The sequence below is a fragment of the Pieris brassicae genome, chromosome 5, assembly GCF_905147105.1.
Source record: "Pieris brassicae chromosome 5, ilPieBrab1.1, whole genome shotgun sequence".
NCBI lineage: Eukaryota > Metazoa > Arthropoda > Insecta > Lepidoptera > Pieridae > Pieris > Pieris brassicae.
Window position 1 is genome coordinate 21,400,046 of NC_059669.1, and position 24,481 is coordinate 21,424,526.

The 24,481-nt window shown below is 33.0% G+C and overlaps 1 protein-coding gene across 2 annotated transcripts in view; it reads left to right on the forward strand.

Moving 5' to 3' along the window:
- Positions 1 to 22,607, forward strand: part of LOC123710051 (BMP and activin membrane-bound inhibitor homolog) — a 65,271-nt gene extending 42,664 nt beyond the window's left edge. Inside the window, exons 2-5 of one of the 2 annotated variants that reach the window (XM_045661726.1) lie at positions 4,937 to 5,105; positions 15,128 to 15,285; positions 19,246 to 19,414; positions 20,138 to 22,607. In XM_045661726.1, the coding sequence (XP_045517682.1) occupies positions 4,937 to 5,105; positions 15,128 to 15,285; positions 19,246 to 19,414; positions 20,138 to 20,297 (656 nt within the window). In that variant the 3' untranslated portion in view covers positions 20,298 to 22,607. Of the gene's footprint in view, positions 1 to 4,936; positions 5,106 to 15,127; positions 15,286 to 19,242; positions 19,415 to 20,137 lie in introns of both variants that reach the window. The other variant, XM_045661725.1, reaches the window with a different exon arrangement.
- The last annotated feature ends 1,874 nt before the right edge of the window (positions 22,608 to 24,481 follow it).

Genomic DNA, 24,481 nt, shown 5'->3' on the forward strand with positions numbered 1-24,481 from the left:
ATTCTTTATTTAAATAATTTGCTTAAAGATAACTAAACTACTTTACTATACATAACTAACCTTAAGTTCTGTATATATTATTGGTCGCAACTGTCGTATAGAATCATAATTGAATTCCCAATGTGAAATGCTGCAAAGAAATTACCGCTTGACATCCTGGTCGTAGGTTTAAATTGAAAAGACAGCAAACGATGCAATTTATCAGTTTCTTGCGATCTCATTTCTTGCGGACGATTCAATCTCGATTGATACGAAGTCCGAATCGGCTCCTTTGTATAATAAACACGTCTTTGTTTAAAGATTTTTAATATGGATTTAGACTTATCGAACTCTTAATAAAAAATCTAATGCTAATCAAGTGTATGATGTATAGTAGGTCTTTTGTTGACCACGCACGCTAAAAAGCACGCGATACGTCGGAAAAAATTAAGATTTAGAATTATGTAAATAATAAGTTTTAATAATAATACATAGCTTTAATCCGTTCAAAAAGTGTTTTTTCTTAAAGTGTCTGATACTCTTGTTAAGTGCTTTGATATTATGAAAAACCTCATTTTTCATATATTTTAACTAAAGTACTCTTTGGTCTTTGATTTGACTTATAAGGGGTAAACGGGCTGTAGGCTCACCTTATATTAAGTAATGCCGTGGATTGCATGATGGCTCGCAAATCCGTTGCCGGCCTATTAAGACTTTTCTTGGACTCTAAGTCGAATTAATTCGGAAATGTAATACTTCAGTGGGCAGCTGTTTCCACATAGTGGTGGTGCGCGGCAAACTGCCTTCAGAAACGCTCAGTTGTCTCCTGTATAGAGTCAGTTAGAGCTGATAGAAGTGGAAAGAGACGGATCAGTTTAGTCAAAACGGTGCAATTTAACAGATTTTTTATGATCGCTTTCACTCACTTTCGAACCTTCTCGCAATTTGAGTGTCCATGTTATCACTTAACAACAGGTGAGCCTCCAGCCCGTTGGCTCCCTATAAGAGAAATCAAAGACCAAAAAGTACTTAAGCGAAGGAAACTTCATTTCTTGTCTGTTCTACGCCCTTTGAGAAGAGAACTGGCTGTAAATTTAGAATGATAAAGTCTTTACTGACGTTCATCTCTCTTCGGTAGCTGATCGGTTGTCCAGCGGTTTCCGTCCAGCTGAAGTTTATATCAAGTCATTAATATCATCATAACAATACTCCATGGAGACCATTCACCGTGCCGTTCTACATACATTTGCTGTGTTAATATTTAATATTATTATTCTAAGAAAAACACTTTTTGAACGGATTAAAGCTATGTATTATTTTACACGGTCACACAGTGACCACGCACGCTGAAAAGCACGCGAAACGTCGATTTTTTTTGTAAATAATTATAAGTTTTTAATAATAATACATAGCATTAATCCATTCAAAAAGTGTTTTTCTTAATGTGTAAAAGCCATTTTAACAAAAGACAATATTATTATTATATTCATACATAGTTATCTACATAATTATCCTTCTAGACATCTTTTGAACAATAATAATTACGTATGTACATTTAAATAACTTTACCAGTTTAACTTGGACGTTATGTAAATAAATATCAGAGGTTAATTACAATAATCAATCGAAATACAAAATCATTAGACTTAAAATTAGCGTTATCGAAGCCCACATTAGACGAACATCATTAAGTCGACTTTACAATCAATTCCTTGTAAAAAACAACTCGGCGCAAGGAAGGATACAAAAACAAAAACCCAACATGTTATTTGGTATTGATAAATAGCCCGAGTGAGACCAAGCGAGACAGGACAGAGAGGCAGCAACTAATGAGTTCGGTTTGGGATAAAACATGAGATACAGTAAGTGCTCCTTATCCGAGCTTCGTTTTTTATTGACATAGTTGTTTATGACAGTAATGGTCCTTATATTTGTGGCTTCACGCCGCATTTGCATCGCTTCACGGATAAATGCTGGAACGCCACGACACGCGACATTGACAGGTATTCTAACTAAAGCTTTGATAGTGTTCCCTTTTACCGTGGGATTTAAGTATAGAGCTAATTAAAGAGTTAAGTCAGCATCGGTAGATAACACGACCCCAGAGCTGTAGCTTTCGCTTAACGGATAACTATCACAAAACCGCGAGGACATAGATATGGTACATCGCCACAGTGACCAAACTTATAAAGCTTGTTTTATTTTTTTATATAATTATTATTACTATGTAGGTTAAGATATGTATATTTGTAACGAATGATTTAATTACTAACTAAATATATTATAAACGAGGCAAATCTCGGCTGTATTTTTGTTCAGCGGTTGTTTATAGTAAGGTATGTCTAACGCTGAAATAAATAAAAATCAAAATCATATATTAATTTAGGTAACACAATGTACAATAATTAACGTCAATAAACACATTACATACTTCTAATCAAGCTTTTCAAATCATTAAAGCTTTCTAAGTTCGCGTACGCAAATCTTAAGTAGATACTGCTTCGTGTAATATTCGATTATATACTCTGAATATCACATAGTGATCAGGCATATTTGTACCATAACATACATATTAGGTATATGTTTTCTAGTTTCAGTTTAGTTTCTGCGTAATACCTAATACTGTTTAACCTGTATGACTATCTTCGTACGATAAGACATTTGCTTTTAAATATTGTAATAATAAATACGTATTTAGGTATTATAATTTTTCATAGAACAGGGACACATGGACACTCAGTGCTAGAGTACGTCGGTAGGCTGTTTGCTTAAAGGATCCTAAATTGAGATTGAAATGTTTACAATTTTGAGATACATAATTTTATCCCTCTCATATGAGATTATCTGAAATTAGTATAGTTACAGAAATCAGGCCAAGAATATAAAATATTTCATACATAGCTTTTAAAACGTATTGTTATAAGTTAATCGTAATAAATACAAGTAAGAATCTCAGTTATTGACCATATAACATTCTCGATTAATTAAAGATAGAAAACACTTTTTCAGCGTTTCCAATAAACGTGAATAAGTTCGCTTCGATTATTTATTGGTGGCACGTAAATTCTTAACTTCTTGTTTCTTAGTTAAAATTAAATAAATGTTTTATTTAATTTGTAAATAAAAATGTTGGCTTTGTTAACTGTGACCGAGACTGAGACATCGTGTTGATAAATGGAAGTTTTTAATTTATTAGTGAACGTTTGCTTTTACAGCGCGTTCGGAGAAATTTCTATGGCAATTGTACTGATGTCAACGACTTTTATCGACTGACTGCACGGTCGTAAGCCTGGGTCTTGAAAGGAACTTCGTGGGGGCCAAAGCACGGTACTAATAAAATATATTTTCTGACTACTTAAGATAATATATTAATTATCCGATGATTCGAGAAGATTCCATTGAGGGATCTCGTCAGGGGGGGTCCAGTTCCCTAAGACCCAAAGCAAATAAACCGGCGTCCATCTAAAATTAATTTCGTTTTGTTTTACCGTCTGGAGTCGAAGCATTTACATTGAATGCTTGAGGCCCGTTCTCAGGATATTTATGTTCGGACTGGCGGTGTATGACGTGCGCATTATTCATATATGGAATATATTTGCTGGTTCATCGCCTTGTAGGCTTAAGACGTTTTCACAATTTTTATATTGATTCACCCGTGTTACGTTTGTATATATAAAATGAATAAAAATAGCCACTTATTCGAGTACACATAATTAAACTGAATTCATGTCAGATATGGTTTTCCTAGTACTCGACCTCCGACGGAGTGAAGGCCTCCTCAAAATTCTTCCACTTGTCCCTATTACTTGCGACAATTTTCCATTTTTTTTCCCGCTAAACTTTTTGTTTCGTCTTCCCAAGTTTTTGGCGAGCGTCCTCTTTTTTCTATAACATTTTTTAAATTGTATCGTTGAAGTTCGTACATTTCGTAGTAAAGTCTAGGATGCCTGAATGCTAATCACCTACTTCGTAAATTAGGAAAATAATATCACGAAATATATACAGAAATCTGAGGCCAAGACCTAGAGGTTGTATAACTTTAAATATAATTAAAAGTAAATAAATATAAAACAACAAATATGGAATTATTACATACATTGTTTATTATGTACATGATTATTATAAAATATGTAGATAAATCTTGCTATTAATAAATTAAACCTAATTTATATTAATCGTACATATTATAAAAAGTGTGACTGCCGCGCCTATCCGTACTAGAAACCAGCTAAACGGTATTTGAAAATGAATTTTATTGAAATTCACACGCATACTAAAATAGTTGATGGTGAATCATAGCCATCAAAGTTTACGAGCCACGGGCGCCGCACCGTCGACAAACTTGATTGGATCACTGTATTTCCTATTGCAACGACAGTTTCCTGCAATGAAATGTTTATAAATGAATAAAATTTTACGACTAACCTAAAATAAGATGGACTAATTCGCTAGAGTTTCCTAATTTGAAACTGCCTGTTCTAGATCGATCGACTATTTAGTATCGATTAATTTTTTTCCGGTCCCTTCAAAAATACTCGATGAATTGAATGAGATGATAATTTGTCCTGTAGGTAATTTGAAGTTTAAAAAATAATCTTGCTCGCCAACATGCGATATTTTGAAGTCCGGGCTTCATCTTTATAATATTAGTTTATCATGGACTGTCAATTGTTTTTGTAAATCCTTTGGACACGCACTCAACAAAGATTACGGACATTTCGAAATAAAAAATTGTCAACTATTGTATATGTACTATCCGATGCTTCATTGTCGGAAAAGAAAACAAAATCCCGTACCAAAGAATTTATAGATTTTTAATAGTGCTTTTGTCGTGATATATAATAATAATTACGAGATAACTAGCACTGTACATAAAAGGTACAGTCATCGTAACCAACCAGTGTTGTTTATCAGGTTTAATTTTGAAACTTTCTATAAAGAAAATAATTTGTTTCAGATCCGAAGGTGGAAAAAGATGCTGAAGGTGTTAGATGCTACTGCAATACAGCCCAGTGTGTCAGTACAGGATACATGTGCCGGTCGAGAAAGGGTGGAGGGTGTTATAGTGAACTTCCACCTCGGAGACATCACTCAAGGCATGGTTGTCTTCATCATTTAGCTGAAAGGTATGTTTCAATGGCGTAACTGTGTATGTTTATTTTATATGCAGTAGATTATCAGCCTGACACACAAATCCATTAAAGCACAGCCAGGATTCAGACAGTTCATTTCCCGGCCAATAAAATTGGTTCGTTTGTAGGTTATCATGTGATACATAACACTCCTCAGTATAAAGTTAATAAAAATTGTTTTTGCAAGAATACGGTACAAAGATTTAGTGTTGGTACAATCTAAAGTTTGCATATTTTGTCACACACACACACACATATGACTCTTAAAAGTTCAATATTTTTTTCGCGGCTTCTGAAATTTGATTAAATGACGCGCGTAGATTTTATCATTACTAATTACAATGAGTTTAGAACGAATTTTACGGACACAAAAATGGGGTTTTAAATTCCAAACGACTTGTAAGCTTGTAGATCTTAATCATTAGGTGGATTTGTTCGTTTTATTGTTTTCGAAGTAGTATTAATCAACACTTATCAAACATTTGTGTGCGTATGTTCCTTGCCTTGATGTAATTTATATGTATATAATCGATGTGAATGTATGTATAAACATTGTCATAATTTCTTATATTAAGCATGCATATAGAACTTATAAATTAATAAAATAAAAAGTTAAAAAAATCTCAAACCAGGTCGTATTTTAATTAACATAATTTAAAATAGTTAATTAGGTAATTTAGTTGTTACTAATGTTAGTTTAATTAGTATAATTAAGGTTATTTAAACCAGAGTAGAACAAAATTTCATTTCCGCCTCCTTGACGTTTTTAATTTATTAGGCCTACCGCTGATAGAATAATTGCTTCGGAAAAATGTAAATAGACCCAGGTTTTCTTAAACCAAACTGGAAAAGCGTTGACCCGACAATAAATGCAGCAGGTGTATGTGGGACTCGTCTCATTCCAGGTACTCCAATATTCAAAGCTCTGGATGACCTATACGCACTAAATTCGAGTAGTCAAGTCAAGTTAAAAATCATTTATTCATATAGGTAACACAACGTAGTATACGTATGAACGTCAAAAAAAGAAATATACATTAAATGCTTCTAATTTAACATTTACTGCCAGTTCTCAAATCAAGGGCGTAGAACAGAAGAGAAGAACTGGCAATAAACTCTCCGCCACTCTTTTTAATCGCCAAGTTTTTTGTTGTATTCTGATGATCTGCGGCCGCTGCAGTTTTTTTTAAAACTGTAAATACTGTTTATTTGTTTGTTAGATAGACAAAAGTGAATATTATGAAATTATACGCAGAAATAACTTCCCAACATTAAGCTTCTCTATGTACTAGGATCATGCATAAAAAAAAACTCAGTAAATTCATATATATAGAGTATTGTTTTATAATTCTCACAGGAAATATATATAAATAGTTAACCAGTCTCGTGTTTTGTTGACTTTCATCAGAAAATTAATTAGTTCTTTGTTCAATACTTGCGTCGTCATCCATCAATATCGCTTATCATCCTTCATACTAAATATCCCATACTATCTTCAATCAATTTGTCTTCAGTCGCTTCGATTGCTTTATAGCGGTTTCAACATCATATTTATGAAAAGATTAATTAATATTACTTATTTAGTTTTTATAGACGAGGTCGTGAGGTCATTCGTTTTGTGTGTAATACACACAGAATTTATAAAACATATATTATGTACCAAATGTAAGCTGTTCCTCTGGAGAGGAACTATTCAGTAATAATGCACAACGTTAAAAAAGTAAAATACTAAGGCGTATTTTTTATACAACAAGGCCAAACTGCCATGGACGATCAATGCCAGAAGACTTTAAGAAATTGAACTTTTCAATAATAAGTCATACAGGAACGCCAAACAATCTCATCTTTTAAGACGATTCTTATTTGATTAGTTTAATTATTTATTAATTAATAGATTTCTTTTTCTTCCTCATTATGATTTTGTTTACTCCGTTAAAATAAAATAACAACTGTTTGTGACGAGCCGTTACAAAGTCAATTGTCACGAATATATTTTTGTTCGTAACAATTGAAATATACAAATATAATTTAATTATGAATTATTACCTTCAATAAATCTTTGAATTTATAATTGGAAATTTAGCAGCTAATATTTTTTTTTGATATTAAAAATTAATCAATGGAGCGATAAACTGTGAATGTGTTAGCAAGAAATATATCTCTATTAAGTCTTAAAAACATGATATAAAATTACAAATTATAGGAAGAGGATTCGTATACCATTGTACAGGACAGGTCACGGTGGATTCTTGTCGCATCTTTACAGGTTCAGGGTTAGACAAACTGCCTGTCCTTGTAGTAATACAGCTGAAGAGACGGTGTTGCATGTTCTGACCGATTGCCAACGTATGGATACGACAGGTATAACACTGAACAAGCTATGGGCATGGAGGTGACGGAGGCGAATTTGAGGGAAATAATGTTCAACATTAGGTTAAGTGGCATCTTTCTGGGATTTGCTGTAAAAGCCATACAAAAAGTTGTTAATAGAAATAGATTGTAGTGTTTAATCATCCAGGTTAGCAATACCATACGTAAGCTATTTAATACCTCCGACGACTACATAATCGGGAAATTATCTAGAATTATAATGTTCAATGTTATATAAAAACCATTATTAAATCATTTATTTATTGAAGTTTACCAAATTTTGGTATACTAAATAAGATAAAATAAGAAAAATGCTTACAATTTTTGCTGGTTGTTAAGAAAGCCCAGCAAATCAACGGATTAGGTATAAGATACTCGTAGGCAGTGCTTTCTTTAAAATTGATCAGCCAACTACCTATATCCTTTGGCTTCGGACAAGTACTGTTTAATCCGTTATTATGGCGAAGGAACATAGTTAGGATATATAGAAACAAAAAACAAACAACTACTAATTACGGAAAACTAAGTATTATGTATCAAGGCGCACAAATATTTATTACATTGCCATCTAGTTTAAAATAAATAAAACCTTTTTACCAATTAAAAAAGGCCCTTTTGACATTTATTTATAACTGTGAACGAGAGTAAGAAATTATTTATATTCGATTGTCACATAATGCACGTTGTAACGTCAATGCGACCTATCTGCATTTTTGTAAGTAATATTGTAGATATTGTTAGAAACTAATATTTTTTATATATATTTTCAAATAATTTCATAACTTGTTTTGTCGCTAAGTTAATGTAATTCTTTGAGAAATAAAGTATCTTTGAACCGAAAAACTAACTATTTAGCGATGTTAAATTGGTAAAACTATCTAGAAATTTCTTTTCATACCTGAACTGGCCCATTCTTCATTCGTGTTCGCTCATGACCAACTTTTTGCTTGATTATCTTATTCGGATCGGGCCCAAAGAACTGGTTCCATTTGGTTTTATTTGTTTTAAATTTTTGCTCGTTTTTTGGCAATCAGCCGTCTTTCGTTATCTACATTAACGATCGGTCCGCTTCGTTAAGAATTTGATTACTAAAATTGTTTGTTTTAAATTTATCATGTTTTTTTTATTTATAATGCATATAATATGTAAATCTCATTCTATATTAATCTGTTATAGGTTTAAGAATATCAAATCAAATCATAAATCAAAAACGTTTATTGTGTCCCAAATTTTACGGAAAATACATGAGTTGAGACAGCCCCCGTAAGTAGTCAATTTGGGGTTGAGTCGCTACTTCCTTTATTTATACAATATTGAGACGGTTGTTAGTAAAGAATACAAAACAAAACAAAACTCTGCCAAAACGCAAAGCTGGTAAAAAATAAAATAGAATTTAATTCACATAGTTTCTCTGAAAATTTTATGAACTTATGCATGCGTGTTTTGTGTGTATGTGCGCAGGTGTGTGTGTTGTTTAGTATGTCTCAAACCAACGAATTGGTACTAAAATGTGTTTTTAGCCAGTCTGTTATAACTTTCTTACATTCATACAAAACTCTAGGATAAAACTGAAGTATAGCGTTTATTTTGTTGTAAATTTATGCAGACTGAGTCGCATACTGAGGGCTTGCAAAAATCGAACGAACAATTGTGGAGTGGGCCACAATATCACTTCTTCTTCTATCCCGGCAGGTAGAATTAAATGGAATAGATTTATGTACATATAAGGTCACGTTTAGCAGGTATAATTGTCTTAGCGATAACAAACCACTTGTTCTGTATAAGTTAACCTTAGTTAACTTAGGGACTTATCCCTAAGACTTAACTTCTGGACGTTTACCAATTAATGTCAATATTTTAGATATAAATATATACCGTGGATGTATCATATATTTATATAATAATTATTGTGATTCATTAACCCTAAGATTGGCTTTTACGTTTTTTTTTTCGATACTAGAGTTGCCTGGAAGAAGTAGTTCGTTATAAGGCCGTTGCCTAATAACTTATATACAATTTTGATCTGATTCTTAGACACACAATATACATGTTTCATGGTTACTTGGTCTCGGCTAAGACTAGAGTAAGATAGAACACAGTACCGATAACTCAAATAGTTAATTATTGATTACTTTTATAGCGTTTTTATTATATTGTTTTTTTTTTGTACTATCACAGTTTTTTGCGCCTACTTACGCTTTGTCATAGGGACGTTATCGCTATTTATAAATTTGTATCATGTATTTGTCCTTGTGTTATATTGATTTAAGAATTACGCGTTATTTTATTATTTCTATCAAAGAACATCATAAACTTTATATCCTGCTTTGAATAGACATTATTCCGCCATTTCTAATCAAATCACTTTAGCACTCTTAGAAATCTCAACGTCAATATACACTAAACTGTCCCTTCATCACGAATAGAGACCAATGTCTTGAAATCTCTTAATTGTTTTAATGCGTAGTTATTTTTAATTTATTGAAATAAACAAAGGCAATTTCGTTCATTAAACTTGTAATGCAATTTATTGATGCGGTGACTAGTAAAATGGCCGATTGCATCTTTGTCCTCGTTTCTGAGATAAGGGAAACGGAGGAGTCAAAGGCCGGCAGATAGCTCGGCCACTGAACTGAATAATCTGGACATGTTAGCATAATAGTACATAGAAATATCATATGAGTACATCCAATAATTCTAAGTATATTATAAGAAACATTTTCAAATGAATATACACGGACCGATTTTAATTCAAATGTAAATTTTAAGATGGTTTATATACACTGCATACACACATAACGGTGTTTGTTATGTTTTTTTTTATAAGTACTATTGCATTACAGTGTGTAAGATTTGGGAACCCTTTTAAGTAAAAAATACCTATATACATATACATTCCTTAAAATATTTAATTTATTTATAATTTAGTACATCTTTTATTAATTTTTTTTTTATATTGATTTTTAACTGTTATCAACACGCTTGAGTGCATAAGTGAGTGTGTGAGTGAGTAGTGTGTGGAGGAGGAGGAGTGAGGAGTGAGTTATGTATTTGTATATCAATATTTTTTGACATGTTTTTATTTCACATTTGTCGTTGATTTTTGGGTGTTAGACACGCCGGTTCATAAGTGCTCATACGGTCATAAAAATGTTGGTTGCGGCGAGATATGAATACACAACCTCAAGGGACACATTCATAATTTAGTGTCATGTTAAGGAAGTCGTTGCAGCTCCTGTTCTGCGAATGCGACCCCGACCTCCTTGATGGTGGTGGAAGGTGGTTTTAGTGGGTATAACTCACTCGGTTATCCGAGTAGGAAAGCCTAAAGTGTTAGGGGGGGAGGCTCATTTCTACCTAGGAAAAACTAAGCATCTTTTAAAATAAAACATTGGGGTTTTAAAAAAATGTTGCGGAGATTTTCTTGCCAGTTATCTCCTTCGTTATCCGCCAACATATAAGCAAAAGTAACCTAAATATTTTGGCTTGGACTAATATAATAATAAAGCTTGTTTATTTCCAAACTTTATAAATGTACAGTTAAATTTTTCTTGTCATCCTATTATCCTACCTTCAGTTACATTGATCAAAGCTTCTTCAAGTGTAAAGGTCTAATCCAGCTTTTTCCAAATATCTTTATCCATAGCATTCTTTCTCTATTCGCTGCCTGCTTCTATATCTTCTGTCCAGATTTTAGGGCAGCCTCTTCTCCTTGTTCGCCTTGGTCCATATAGTTATCTTTAAAGTCCACCAGTGTTAGTACTTGGGCTTGGACTGGTTAATAAAATCAATTCTAAAATTTTGGAGCATAGATATTATTTGTTGACCATAACTTAGGATTAAACCAGTTTATTTACATAAGAATCGGGGATTATGTTAATTCGATGGAGACATTTAAAAGTAAGACCAGAAGTTTGTAAGGTTATTGTTATTATAATTATTTACGGTCTCGAGGCGGTTGGTAATTTTTGCATTGTATTTTATATGCTTTCTTCGTCATTCATATTGAAATCAACTAAAATTTATCACAATCTTCCTCGTCTGGCACTACGTTGGGACAGTTATATTTATGACTCCGGGCCACTGCTTGCAACTCTATAAAGCAAACGGCCCCACATGGAGTTCTATTCTCACCTTTGGGCAGGATCTCCAGTACCTTCCAAGCAACGTCAACGAACAGTCACTCTCCGAGCGATCTTATACCACATTTACCATGGACAGATGGACAGTGTTCAGAGGAGTTGTTCGGACTGCAGCTGAGTTTTATCATCAGACGTCAAGGCAGAATACAAAATACCATCCGTATTACCTCGACATCCGTCGTTCACAACTGAGCGTTTCTTAAAGCACTTTTTGCCGCACACCACCACTATGCGGAACCAGCTGCCCACTGAAGTATTTCCGAACCAATTCGACTTACTTGCAAGCCATATATATAATTTTAACTAACATTATTTATATAATAATAGGGTGTATAATTTTAACATTCATTATTGAAAAAAATATCCCTTAAGACTCACTACTTGTTCTAAGTTATGCTTGTGGTGTTTGAGGGGGGATTACAGTAACATCCAAAGACTTATTCGTACAAGCTTCAGATAACTTAACGAAAAGTTAAATGGTACATCATATTAAAAGGAGACATTAAAATCTCTTGTAACGTTTCTGTAGCCTTAGATAAGACAAAGACAAATATATACTGGGTTCAGCTTCTGCCGGAATAAATAACAGTTAAGACTTGTTTGTATTTAAGAGATACATAGATCGAGCAGTTTTCGCCTAATGGCTTCAGCGTGCGACTCTCATCCCTGAAGTCTTAAGTTCGATTCTGGCTGTGCACCAATGGACTTTCTTTCTATGTGCGCATTTAACATTCGTTCGAATGGTGAAGGAAAACGTCGTGAGGAATGCCTTAGACCCAAAAAGTTGACGTCATGTGACAGGCTCAGGATCACCTTTTATTTATAAGATTGACCAATCATGAAACAGATTTAAAAATCTGAGGCGTAGACCTAGAATGGTACAACCTTTGCCACTGATTTGCGCTCCTTGCCACGTCCTGTCTTTACTATGAATATTGATTTCGAATTTGTAGAATTAACTATAAACTCTTTAATATTACCATCCGTATTACCTCGACATCCGTCGTTCCACAACTGAGCGTTTTCTAAGGCAGTTTTTGCCGCGCACCACCACTATGTGGAACCAGCTGCCCACTGAAGTATTTCCGAACCAATACGACTTAGGGTCCTTTAAGAAAAGAGCGTACCAATTCTTGAAAGGCCGGCAACGCACTTGCGAGCCTTCTGGCAATGTGAGTGTCCATGGGCGGCGGTATCGCTTCACATCGGGTGAGCCTCTTGCCCGTTTGCCTGCTATTACATTAAAAAAAATATTAATATAACTATAAAATGCTTTGTGATGTACAACCTTTTTTTATTTGTTTTTCTGGCGCGTATATAAATAGTTTTGTTGGTATTCCAACCCGAGAACAGGTGACATATAACTGGCCACGTGAAAAACATGGATTTTCAAGATTAATACCACAAACAATTAGCGACTGTAATTATTTTATATGTATTTTATCAATATACTAACTCCGATCGAAGCATTACTTTTAATGATTACTTAATATGGTGGTTATATATTTTCTTATTTTTTCTTTTATAAGAACCTTCTCCTGACAATAACAAACACAACAAAAAATAATTAGCGAAATCGGTCCAGCCGTTCACGCGTGATGCTGTGACCAAGGGAAATTGGGATTCATTATTATATACATAGATACATAGATCAAATAGATTCTGAGATAGTCGATCTATACAGATACAAACTCACAAATTACATAAAAATTAATGCGATTTGGAATCGTCAGAGGCCTTACAACGTATTGGCATGACACTGAGGTTCCAAAAACTAAAAAAGACTCAGCACAATCTTATAACAACCCTCGGTGTACTCTCTAATACATACGCACACATTGGCGCATACTTAATGTCTTATAAGACTTGTGTTTGATTAGTTGTAACACTAAAACTATTTATTTTAAAAAAACAGTTTTCAAACATGTTACATACCCACAACACAGGTACTCCGTAGTCTGGGGATTAGACATAGCTCACAAGCCATTTCTTTTTTTAAAACAGTACAGTATTTGTAGGGCACGCCAGAATGTCTCTCAAAAGGGAAAATGTACACAATATCTTTATATCGTAGAGTTTATCCTGAATTATACGTTATATAGTTACATTAAAATTTCGTAGTGTAAAGGAGTAATAAACAAACGCATAAAAGCCTTAGCGTTTATAATATTGGGACATCGTTCATTGAACGGATAAAATGTGTGTAGCCCAATGAAAGCCCAACATATCGTTTCAAATTATAATATATAATTTCGCGGCTCTAATTGACGCCCACTATATTCTCGAACTAAAAGCATAATTTGAATAGTGACATTTCTCGTGGGAACCATGCGGGACTTTGCAATCAAATATTTCGAGAAGTTTGGGACGATTTAGATAAATCGTTTAATAGCTAATCGGTTGCGTGTTTTGAATATTATAGGCTCGTTAGAGAAGAGCTTTTAGTCGATGGTTTTAGGGAATTTGAGGTATAGACGAAATTTTACGTTTGCTTGAAAAAGGTATATTTATATATATATATATATATAAATATACTCCTGCTTCCCCTAATTCAGAGCGTTATTCAAGTGAAACTTCTTTGTCGGCGTTGGAAAAAAATTTACCGTCACATTTTTCCGTTACACGTTTTCTTCTTCCACGATTGATTCGAAGAGATTCGATGAATAACAAAAATATATAATAACGATAACAATGAATAATATAGAATAATAACGGTAATAATTCTATTACAATTCATGAAATTCTGTAATACTTAGTAGTAATATGGTAAAATGAAATAATTGTATTATTTGTATTCATGTCTATGATATTATAAGCCTTTTGTTAAACTTGATCTAATTTAACTTTATTTAACCAATTTCTGTAAAGTTGCATATAGTAGATCATTTTTCGAAAAATAAGGTCATCAAAACGTTTCACGTCTTACGTCTGTACACTAGTACACGCGCACATTTTCTTTATTATTAATCTATTAATTTTGACTATGTTTGTTTATAACAATATTATTTTAGTCCGGAAAACGTGTGAAACGTAGCTTTTTCATATACTGCATGTATATTTTTAGATTCGTTACGTTTCTATTATATTTATAAATAATGAAATGGTTGAAAAAAATGACCAATATAAGATCTGTGCTTGTACGAAGTTAAAAAAATGTTGCATCTACTTTTTACAAAACTCATAAAAACAGATAAAAGAATTAACCGAGAGATTTGCAAAGTAAAACACAATTTGTATTCAGCGTGGGCGCGCTGAGACTTTGAGTTATAGTTAAATAACGTTTATTGTATACTTAATATCCTTATATAGAAATGTTTAAAAAAACCGCCAATTATTTGCGGTCTAAATGGTATCGAAGATAATGTATGGAAGGTTTCAGTTGCACAGGAAGGTTCTATATGTTCCAGAAAATATGACATATGGCGCTCTGTCAAAACTCTTACATAACATAATTATTATTGTATTCTAAATTGTATTATTAATAGTATACGTAAACCTTTTCAGAGAAGAAGATGCGCTATCTCACTGCCAGAATGCTCCCTCGTCGGGAGGTCCACCTCCACGGGAATACTCCTTGCTTCTCTGCTGTTTTAAGGATCTCTGCAATCACGAAGACAGCCCGCTGGCCAGGGCTCGGCTTAACTTAACCGCCACTGATTCAGGTATGGAAAAAGAGTTTTTGGTAGCATATCTTCTAAATCCCCTGGGTAGGCCTTCTAGAATAATTCCCTTCGATATCTGTTTCTGCGGCTGATGGAGATGGAAGGATCCACTCTAAAGACAATTGGAAAAGACCAAGGGGAAGGCGAAGAGGGCCTGGAAAAATGTGGATAAAAAAATATATAAAGAAAACCACGGATAGAGAATTTTTTATAAAGCTGGAGGAGGCTTTTACCCGTGAAGAGGCAAGAGGTCTGATCAATAATACTGAGGGAAGGTAGCGAGTAACAATAAAAAAATATATTGTTAACATTTGTAAAGATTGTTAATAAACGGGCCTTATTATTATTATCAAGGTCAGCCTTCTGTGCCTGACACACGTCATCGACATCTTGGGCACTACAGCATGCCGGTATTGTCACGTTTTACTTCCGCAGCCACAGCGGGCTGATCACCTACTTGTCTATTTTATTTGAGATTAGACCACTTTCAAATTTTTGTTTTATCGCTTCCAACTGTAAATAAAGGTTATCCATTTGACCTATATGATATGCTGGATATGATTATCCTCTTAGGCTCAAGTGTGCTAGATTTCGTCCACAAACATAGAAACTGTAAGTCGTAATCATCATTTTATTGGAACCAGGTTTTACTTAGGGATAAAAATTTATATGGGTACCATATAAGTATATTATGTGTCCGTTGGCTGAATTATTTTCACACAATATATGTCTGGTTTCCTCGAACAAAGATATTATTGTAGCGGTTCCTTCATCTAATGTAAACTGTGACTCAGGCGATGTGACATGAATATCTTAGCATTTTACATAATATATAAAATATTTCCGCGGCTTCGCTTCGACTTCCTAACTGTGTTGCACGTATATTCATGTAAAAATCTCGTGTCAGTGTTTGCTAGAAAACTCATTCAATTTTTTTTAAATAATATATAGCTTTTTAATATATAGCACAGAGGGCAAGTGGGCAGGAAGCTCATCTGATGTTAAGTGATACCGCCCATGGACACTCGGTTCCAGAGCACGAGAGTGCGTTTCCGGTCTTTTCAAAATTGTACCTTTTATTTAATTTTATGATTATTTGGTTTATGTCTAATTAATAGGCCATTTGTCTGCTATTAAAAAATGTATTATATCCATCCATTCCACCAACCATTTTATGGAGCTGGTTCAGCTGGCATATGAACCTTCTTCTCACTTTATTTTATTTATTTATTTCGTAATCCAAAAGCTCACATAAATTATATACAACAAAAAACAATTATACTAAAGATATAGCTAAAGATGGAATACGTAATATATACAGAAAGGTTCAAAAATTTACGAGAGAAAAAAATTATAAAAATTATTAAATTCGTAATACCTTATGTCGTGTTTACTATGTGAAAGTGTATGTAAGTGACGGTGTGTATGTATTCTTCTTCCGAAATAGCTTAAACACGTCAAGACATAGTAATTAGTCAATCTGTTCCGTTCTTAGTAGTTTTTGTAGTAAACGTACAGAGTACGAAGCGATTTTGTTATAGTAATTTCAAATTCAAATCACGAACTAGATTTATTACACAGGTCGCATAATGTGCTTGTAATACACTCATTTTGAGATTTATACATTGTCATTATTTTATCACAAGCCCCGATACTTTATAATGTAATTAAACTATATGTTAACAAGTTGAAGTGGGATTTTCTGTTAAATGATACAACCGCCCATGGATACTCTCAATTCCATAGGGCTCGCTAGTGAGTTGCCGGCGTTTTCAGAATTGGCACGCTCTTTTCTTGACCCTAAGTTGAATTGTTTCGGAAATACTTCAGTGGACACCTGGTTCCATATAGCGATGGTGCGCTGCAAAACGTGCTTCACTCCAAAATACAATACTAGAAAAATATAGACTGAAATTGTTAAATTTTTTGTTATATTACTTACGATACTTTATAAAGTAATTAAACTATATGTTAACAAGCTAAAGTGGAATTTTCTGTTAAATGATACAACCGCCTATGGATACTCTCAATTCCAGAGGGCTCGCTAGTAGGTTGCCGGCCTTTTCAGAATTGGCACGCTCTTTTCTTGAAGGACCCTAAGTTGAATTGTTTCGGAAATACTTCAGTGGACACCTGGTTCCATATAGCGATGGTGCGCTGCAAAACGTGCTTCGACTCCAAAATACAATACTAGAAAAATATAGACTGAAATTGTTAATTTTTTTGTTATATTATGTTATAACACCAAATAAACGAGCCGTGTAAAGGATTAGCAGAAATGAATTTGAATAGCAATTCTTGCATTCGATGTAATAATTTTGTTCCGGCTAACGCACTCCTGATAGTGATACTTTCTTGGAAGCTTATTGTGCTACATAGTAAAAGTGTCCTATTTCCGATTTCTATTGTATTATGATTTCCTGAACATTAAAATCCCATGCACATAACATCTGCAATTCTTCTTTATTTACCTATTTGCCATCAGACTTCTAAACCTATCAAAGGCTTTATTCATTTCTTTATCCAGGGCAGGCCGCCTTATATATGTGTATTATTATTATAACCTATTTATTTCCATAATTAATAATATATTTTAAACAAGTATATCATATGATTAATTATTACATAATCTTAGCAGGCAGGCATTAAAAATGAAAATATTACTATTAACAATCCTTAAATTGAAATTCCAATCATAAATAACAATTTCAATGTTTCAAATTTAATTATAAATAAATTGAAAATAATCAAAATCATAAATTATTATGTACCCCCTTTTCGGTTAAAGGTCTCTTCCATTTTGCTCCACATCTATCTTTTTCTTTGGTGACCGAGTTTTCACCAGCTTTTCTTTTTATTTCATCAATCATTTCCTTTATATATGTGTATATATTGAACCTATTTCAGAAATCAGATTGCTACATCCTTATCAAAAGCTTCATTAATTTCCAAAATATCTCGGACAGGGATCCTTATATATTTTTGTGTTTTTAAAATTAATGTTTTCATCTATTGCATACATTCATAAATAAAGGAATGATTTTGTCAAGTATTTTGTATTCTTCCTTCGCTTCCGTGTTGATAACATTGTTAAGAAAAACAACCTACGTGTGATATTTGTTAACGCACTTGACTTTTGACTTTATATCAGTGCAAAATTGGGTTCAAAGTTCATTCTGATAGTGTATCATGAAAAGTCACAGCGTCTCGCTTAAACATATCTCGTTTTTTTTAATAGTTCGAGTTACTATATAACAGAGTCTATTGTGAAAATATAATCGGGATATATACGGGTTTAATGTTTTTATGTAGTTGGATGTTTAATAATTATAGTATTCATTAAGATTCAGATTGATTTATTATAATAAAACAAAATCATCCATATAAAAATAGACATGCAAATGTCATATTAATTATCATAATGTCGTAACTATATTAACACTTAAGTTATTCATAATTGTTGTCAAAACTTATGGCAAATACTCTTCCACGCTATAAAGACCTTCAATTTATTCAGTTAATAACGTCAAAAATAGAAATATTTGTAATTCTGGGAAAGGGACTTAATAGGTCCGAATAAGTTGTTTGAGGTACATTTATTGAAATATTACATTCTTAAATTACTAAATAGTGGCTCGCCAAGTATACCTAATACTGTATTGATGTCACAAAAAACTGATAAATATTATTATAATAACATAAAATTAAAAGCTTGGGACAGGGATTTTCCACTATGTGAAATGTTCCTATATTGATTTCCAAGGGATAAAGGAAAACACTTGCTACATTAATGAGATGTAAAGAAACGTAATTTTCCTTCAATGAATTGTTAAGTTGGTTGAGAGAAAAGCGATTCGTCAAAGGAAATGTCCACTTCAATAACAATTCTTCGTCAGCTTTACTACCCGCATGATTTTTTAATTGGATTACGAAGGAAATAATAAAATCTATTTTCAGAAGGTAACACAGTTGCGAGTGAAAGAGGCGCCAGTTACAATGGTGAAGTGTGGTTCAAAGCAGCGACCATAGCGGTGCCTGTTTGTGGGGCTCTCATACTATTCCTTCTGGTGGCTGTAGCCGTCAGGTTACTGAGGGCTGACGCGCTTCTACACGCTGATAGGAAACTTAGGTATGTTGTGTTATGAATGGTATATATAAAATAAAATATGTTTATTATGGAACTTAAGACACAAGTGTCACTGATTGCTCGTCATTAAATTTAAATAGGTAGACATCCCAACTCATCGACAAAGAAGACAGAGGATGTAGGCCGAGAGAAAAGCAAATCATCAAACAACACTTATTTAAAAACAAATATCGCAAATTAATTAGATGTAGCCTGTCTAGCACTAGTCCCAGGCCTTTTTATCAACTAGATAATCGTTAACTTTGTAGTAAGCATTTTTTTACACACCTTTTCTTTAATACATATATCAGAGATCTCTGAAATGTGGTCTCTCCGTAAAATATATAAAAAATTGAGGGTTAAGAATGTGGACGATAAATCCTGTTTCCATTGGACATATGAACATCATTATGACGCATCATCATCATGTCTCGGGGCAACGGGTGTTGAAGTTTTTTGTTTAGCATTGTCAACCCCTAAATATTACATATTTCTTATATGTAATAGTACATACTATTCTTCAAATATATCATAATCCCTGCTTTAATAGTTTGACAGTTACTTCTTTGTTGGTGAATAATTATTTTATTAAAGTTAAATTTTCCTTTAAGTTTGCTCTTTTTACGGTTTACAAAAAAACTTTTCTTGTCTGATAAGAACCTTTCAAATTTACATGACGTGAATCGACTTTAATTACATAACTAATCTTATCAAATATTTTTCCAGAGGTGGGTACATAACACCACCGCAGCACAACACAGAAGACGTCAAGAAAGTGTGGGTGGGGAACTCAGCGCCACTCCTGGTCGCTCCAGGGGGATGCTTAGTCGCCGTAGAGCGGGCACAACTAGTCGACGTGCCACAACTCTGTGATATTCAACGATAGACTGTAATGAAATCTCTCTGCCCGTGGAAATGACGTTGATAAGTTTGACAAAGCTAATTGATCTTAATGTCTAGATTCTGACCCAAATTTTTAGATTGATCCCTTGACAGAAATAATTGTCATTGCATAAAATTGTCGGCACTCATGCTTGGTCACGTGACCTATTCTATACAGATTCGCCTGTGACTATAAGTTAATATTGTCAATGCTTTATCCTGCAGCAAAACAAAAAAAAAACAGAAAAATCTTGTATACAAATATTGTCTTCGCGTTCAAAAACGAATAAGTTTAGTACTTAGTACGCTTTAGCTCGACGGATTTTCGACGGACGAAGGTTTGCATACAAAAATCGTGTACGTCGAAACTTCGATAATCACGCGACGAAGCTTGAGCCAATCCCACACAATACAATACATTCGTTAATGGGTCGACGTTAGTAAGAAAACGTTCAAATATTACCTCCTCTGTATTAACTTGGATCTAATAAATTTGATCTCATTGTGACGTCATTTCACACCGGCTTGTATACCAAATCTACCAATGTATATTTTGTTATTTTAAGCTATTTGTTCCTTGTAAATGTAAAGTAGTTTTAAGAAATTTTGATGGATTTACATTATCGAAGTTTACTGTCCGTTGCGAGGTTACTATAACATTCTCTTAACCGTTTTAATGGAATTGTGAATTCACTTATTTGACTATTTGTCAAGTCCAAACAAGTTACAAAAATATTACGCTCTTTGACTTTGATGAATCTTATATTAACCTCGATTTGAAAATCATTAAAAGACCAATATTTTTGACACAGAACTTATGAATTATTGCGTGTATTTAAAACTTTTAACAATTGATGGCTAGATATTTAATTAGTTGATAGAAACACAATTCAAAGTAATAAATCTTTTAAAAATGTTCAGTTATTGAAAGGATTGCCGATAAAAAGAAAAAAAAACTATTCTAGAACTCCTAACTAAAATCTAGTTCTAAGCTGTTAAACCATTTTTTTTCCGAATGAAGTTTAACAATTCTTAACGCGGTTTCATAAACTGTTTTAACAATTCAGTGTCAAGGAAATCATTTCATTTGTAATCTTGATAGCTTAAAAGCCATTTATTTTAATTAGGTTAATTAAAAAGGCACGTTTGAAAGTCAAAATTACAATATATTTAAAAAATAACTACTTGTCCTTTCCAAAAGGTTTCCTATGAAGAAGAATGGGCATACTTGCATACATTGATTTGATAATTATATATAAATATCATGTATCTAGCGTTATCTTTCAAAAAACTGGACTATAGATAATATATCTGACATAACTAGTCTTAATATACGGTTTATCACAAATTACCGTCAGAATATGTAAATAAATAATACTTTAAATAGAAATCAAATTATATTCTTCAGTAAAAACCTGTTTAAGTGAGATTACCACTAAAAGAAATTTAATAATAATAATAGAAAGATAATTAAAACAAATTTAAAATTTTTGGTCCTTCCTTCGTACCTTTAACGCTGGCGGCATTTCTTCGCTGTATTGCGATAATTATTCGATGAGCGAGGAAAGCACCAGCTCTGGAGTCATCGGTTCTATCTACCAGGCTCCTTAAATCTTTTATTAGCCTGTGCATTTGAACCCCACGAGCACAAGAGTCTCTACTCCAAGGGAAACAGAATCAAAGTTGGAGGAATGATGTTATTGCTGTCTTCTTCGTCTGCTCTGCGGCAGCTTTTGACGTTTTGAGTAAAATCTAATACATATGGTATGAAATAGGCTTTTAGTAATACATTATGTATTAATCTCACTTATACATAACCAAGGCCGGTTTAGATGGAGAGTTTTGTTTTAATCTTATCGATTTGTTTTTAAAGTAACATCTCTTATGCGGCATTAATAGATATATATATTTGAATACGAACTTTTAATCTTGACAATATCATTATAATACTTTTTTTTAAACTTTCTCTATGTAAATATCGCTTTAATATCATTTTAGACTGCTTCGGTACTCTAACTTCCAAATACGATTTTGAGCGCAATTTTGAAGCAATTTACACAATAAATCGCATTGCCTTGGGTTTGATTTCGATTCAAGTTGGATTTTTTTTCGTTATTGAGAGTTATAGAGTGCCGATGCTGTATATGTTAAAGATAAGCACTTGTGTAAGTCGTTTGTATATTCGTTAACCAGTTGTAATGAACACTAAGCTTCCCTGAGGTGCCTTATAATATTGATAGGCAAAATACTCTAAATAAATCTTTTGTAAATATTATGTATAAATAGTGAAAATAAATTGAAATTATTTTATTAACATGTGTTTTTTTTGCATATCTTTAAAATGGATATATTGAATCTTTAAGTTAAAATATTGTCCACCTATTCATTAAAGTACTAAGAATTTGACGGAAAGAGACGAAAGAGTAGTTCAGTTAAGCAGTGTTGCCAATTAGGGCTTCAGCGTGCAAATCTCATATCGGAGGTCTTTCGGACTTTCTATGCGCAATTACTCGCTCCAATGGGAAACGTGAGGAACCATGTCCCAAACCCACCAATCGACGACGTTACAGACAACTGGTCTGTTAAATAAAAATTGTATTGTCTTTTGTTATCATAGCTTTTACACATTAAGAAAACACTTTTAAACGGATTGAAGCTATGTATTATTATTAAAAACTTATAATTAATTACATTATTTTAAATTTTTTCCGATGTTTCGCGTGCTTTACAGCGTGCATGGTCACGGACTGAAGACAAAAGGTGTTTAATGTCAAAAGTATCACAATAATAATACATAGCTTTAATCCGTTTAAAAAGTGTTTTCTTAATAAATAAAAATTATCAATATATCTGAAGTCAAGACCAATTGGGGGTTGTAGCCACTGGATTATTTTGATTACTAATTAATTCTTTAACTAATTTAACTTAAGATAAAATTATAACCAGGGACCGTTTCTTATTCCGTACCACTTTTAACTAAGTAGTACCAGTACACCTGAAAATCAACGAACAGCCAAAAACATATGAACTTGAATAATTATGAAGTATGAAAAAAATATGTTACTAGCTGACGGCAAACGTCGTTTTGCTATGCATATTATTTCCAATGGTTACATGTTTTTTTAGTGGAATAAAAATAACCTATCTACTATAGTAAAAATAGGGGTTGATCGAAGAGGGGTGACATTTAAGGGTTGTATGTATTTTTGAATTCTTTATCATACAACAAATAAAAATTGCCTAAAAAATAAAAAGTTTTTGGGGTGGACAATCTCCCCGTATCACTTAGGGGTTTGAAAGATAGATAGTAGCCGATTCTCAGACTTACTGAATATGCATAAAAATTTGATAATCATCGGTCGAGCCGTTTCGGAGGAGTATGGGAACGAACATTGTGACACGAGAATTTTATATATATATATAGATAACTAATAAACTATTAGTATTACAAATTAAACCATTTTATTATTGAGTCATTGATGGCTTTTTATTGAATCGCAATGTGATACTTATATAAAATCTTTCCCCAGCGGAATTTTAACTATACACGTAGAAAATTAAGTGATGTTTCAAGCTTTATTTAAGCTTTATCAAGCTTTACCCAAGCTTTATCAAAATTTAAATTTCGTGTAACCTCTTGATACCCCAGGCATCACATCAATCCATTTTAGGTATTTGGGTGTAGTAATCGATAGTAACTTGAGTTTTAATTCTCACGTGGATCTTCTCTCATGCAGAACTCGTAAACTCATTTACATCTTTAAAACTTTAAGACTTATAGCAGACAATAGAATTGTTAAAGTAGTATATCAGGCTTTATGTCAGTCAATTTTAAGCTATTGTATCACTGTGTGGGGAGGTACTTTCAAAACCAATCTACTAAAACTTGAAAGAGCCCAACGAGCAGTGTTAAAAGTAAGTCATTCCTTACCGTTTCTTTTTCCCACTAAAGAGCTTTATGCCCTAGCCGATGTGTTAACAATTCGTCAATTATTTATTCTCAACACAGTTTTAAAACAACATTATAAAACTAGTTACGACCCCGAATTAAATATAAACAAGTGGATTAAACATAAAGTTTGCTGTCGTATTACACGATGGACAACTTCTTTCTCGCAAAGATTCTTTGGTTTCCTAGGCTGTTACCTGTATAATAAATTAAACGAAAAAATTAACATTTACCCACTA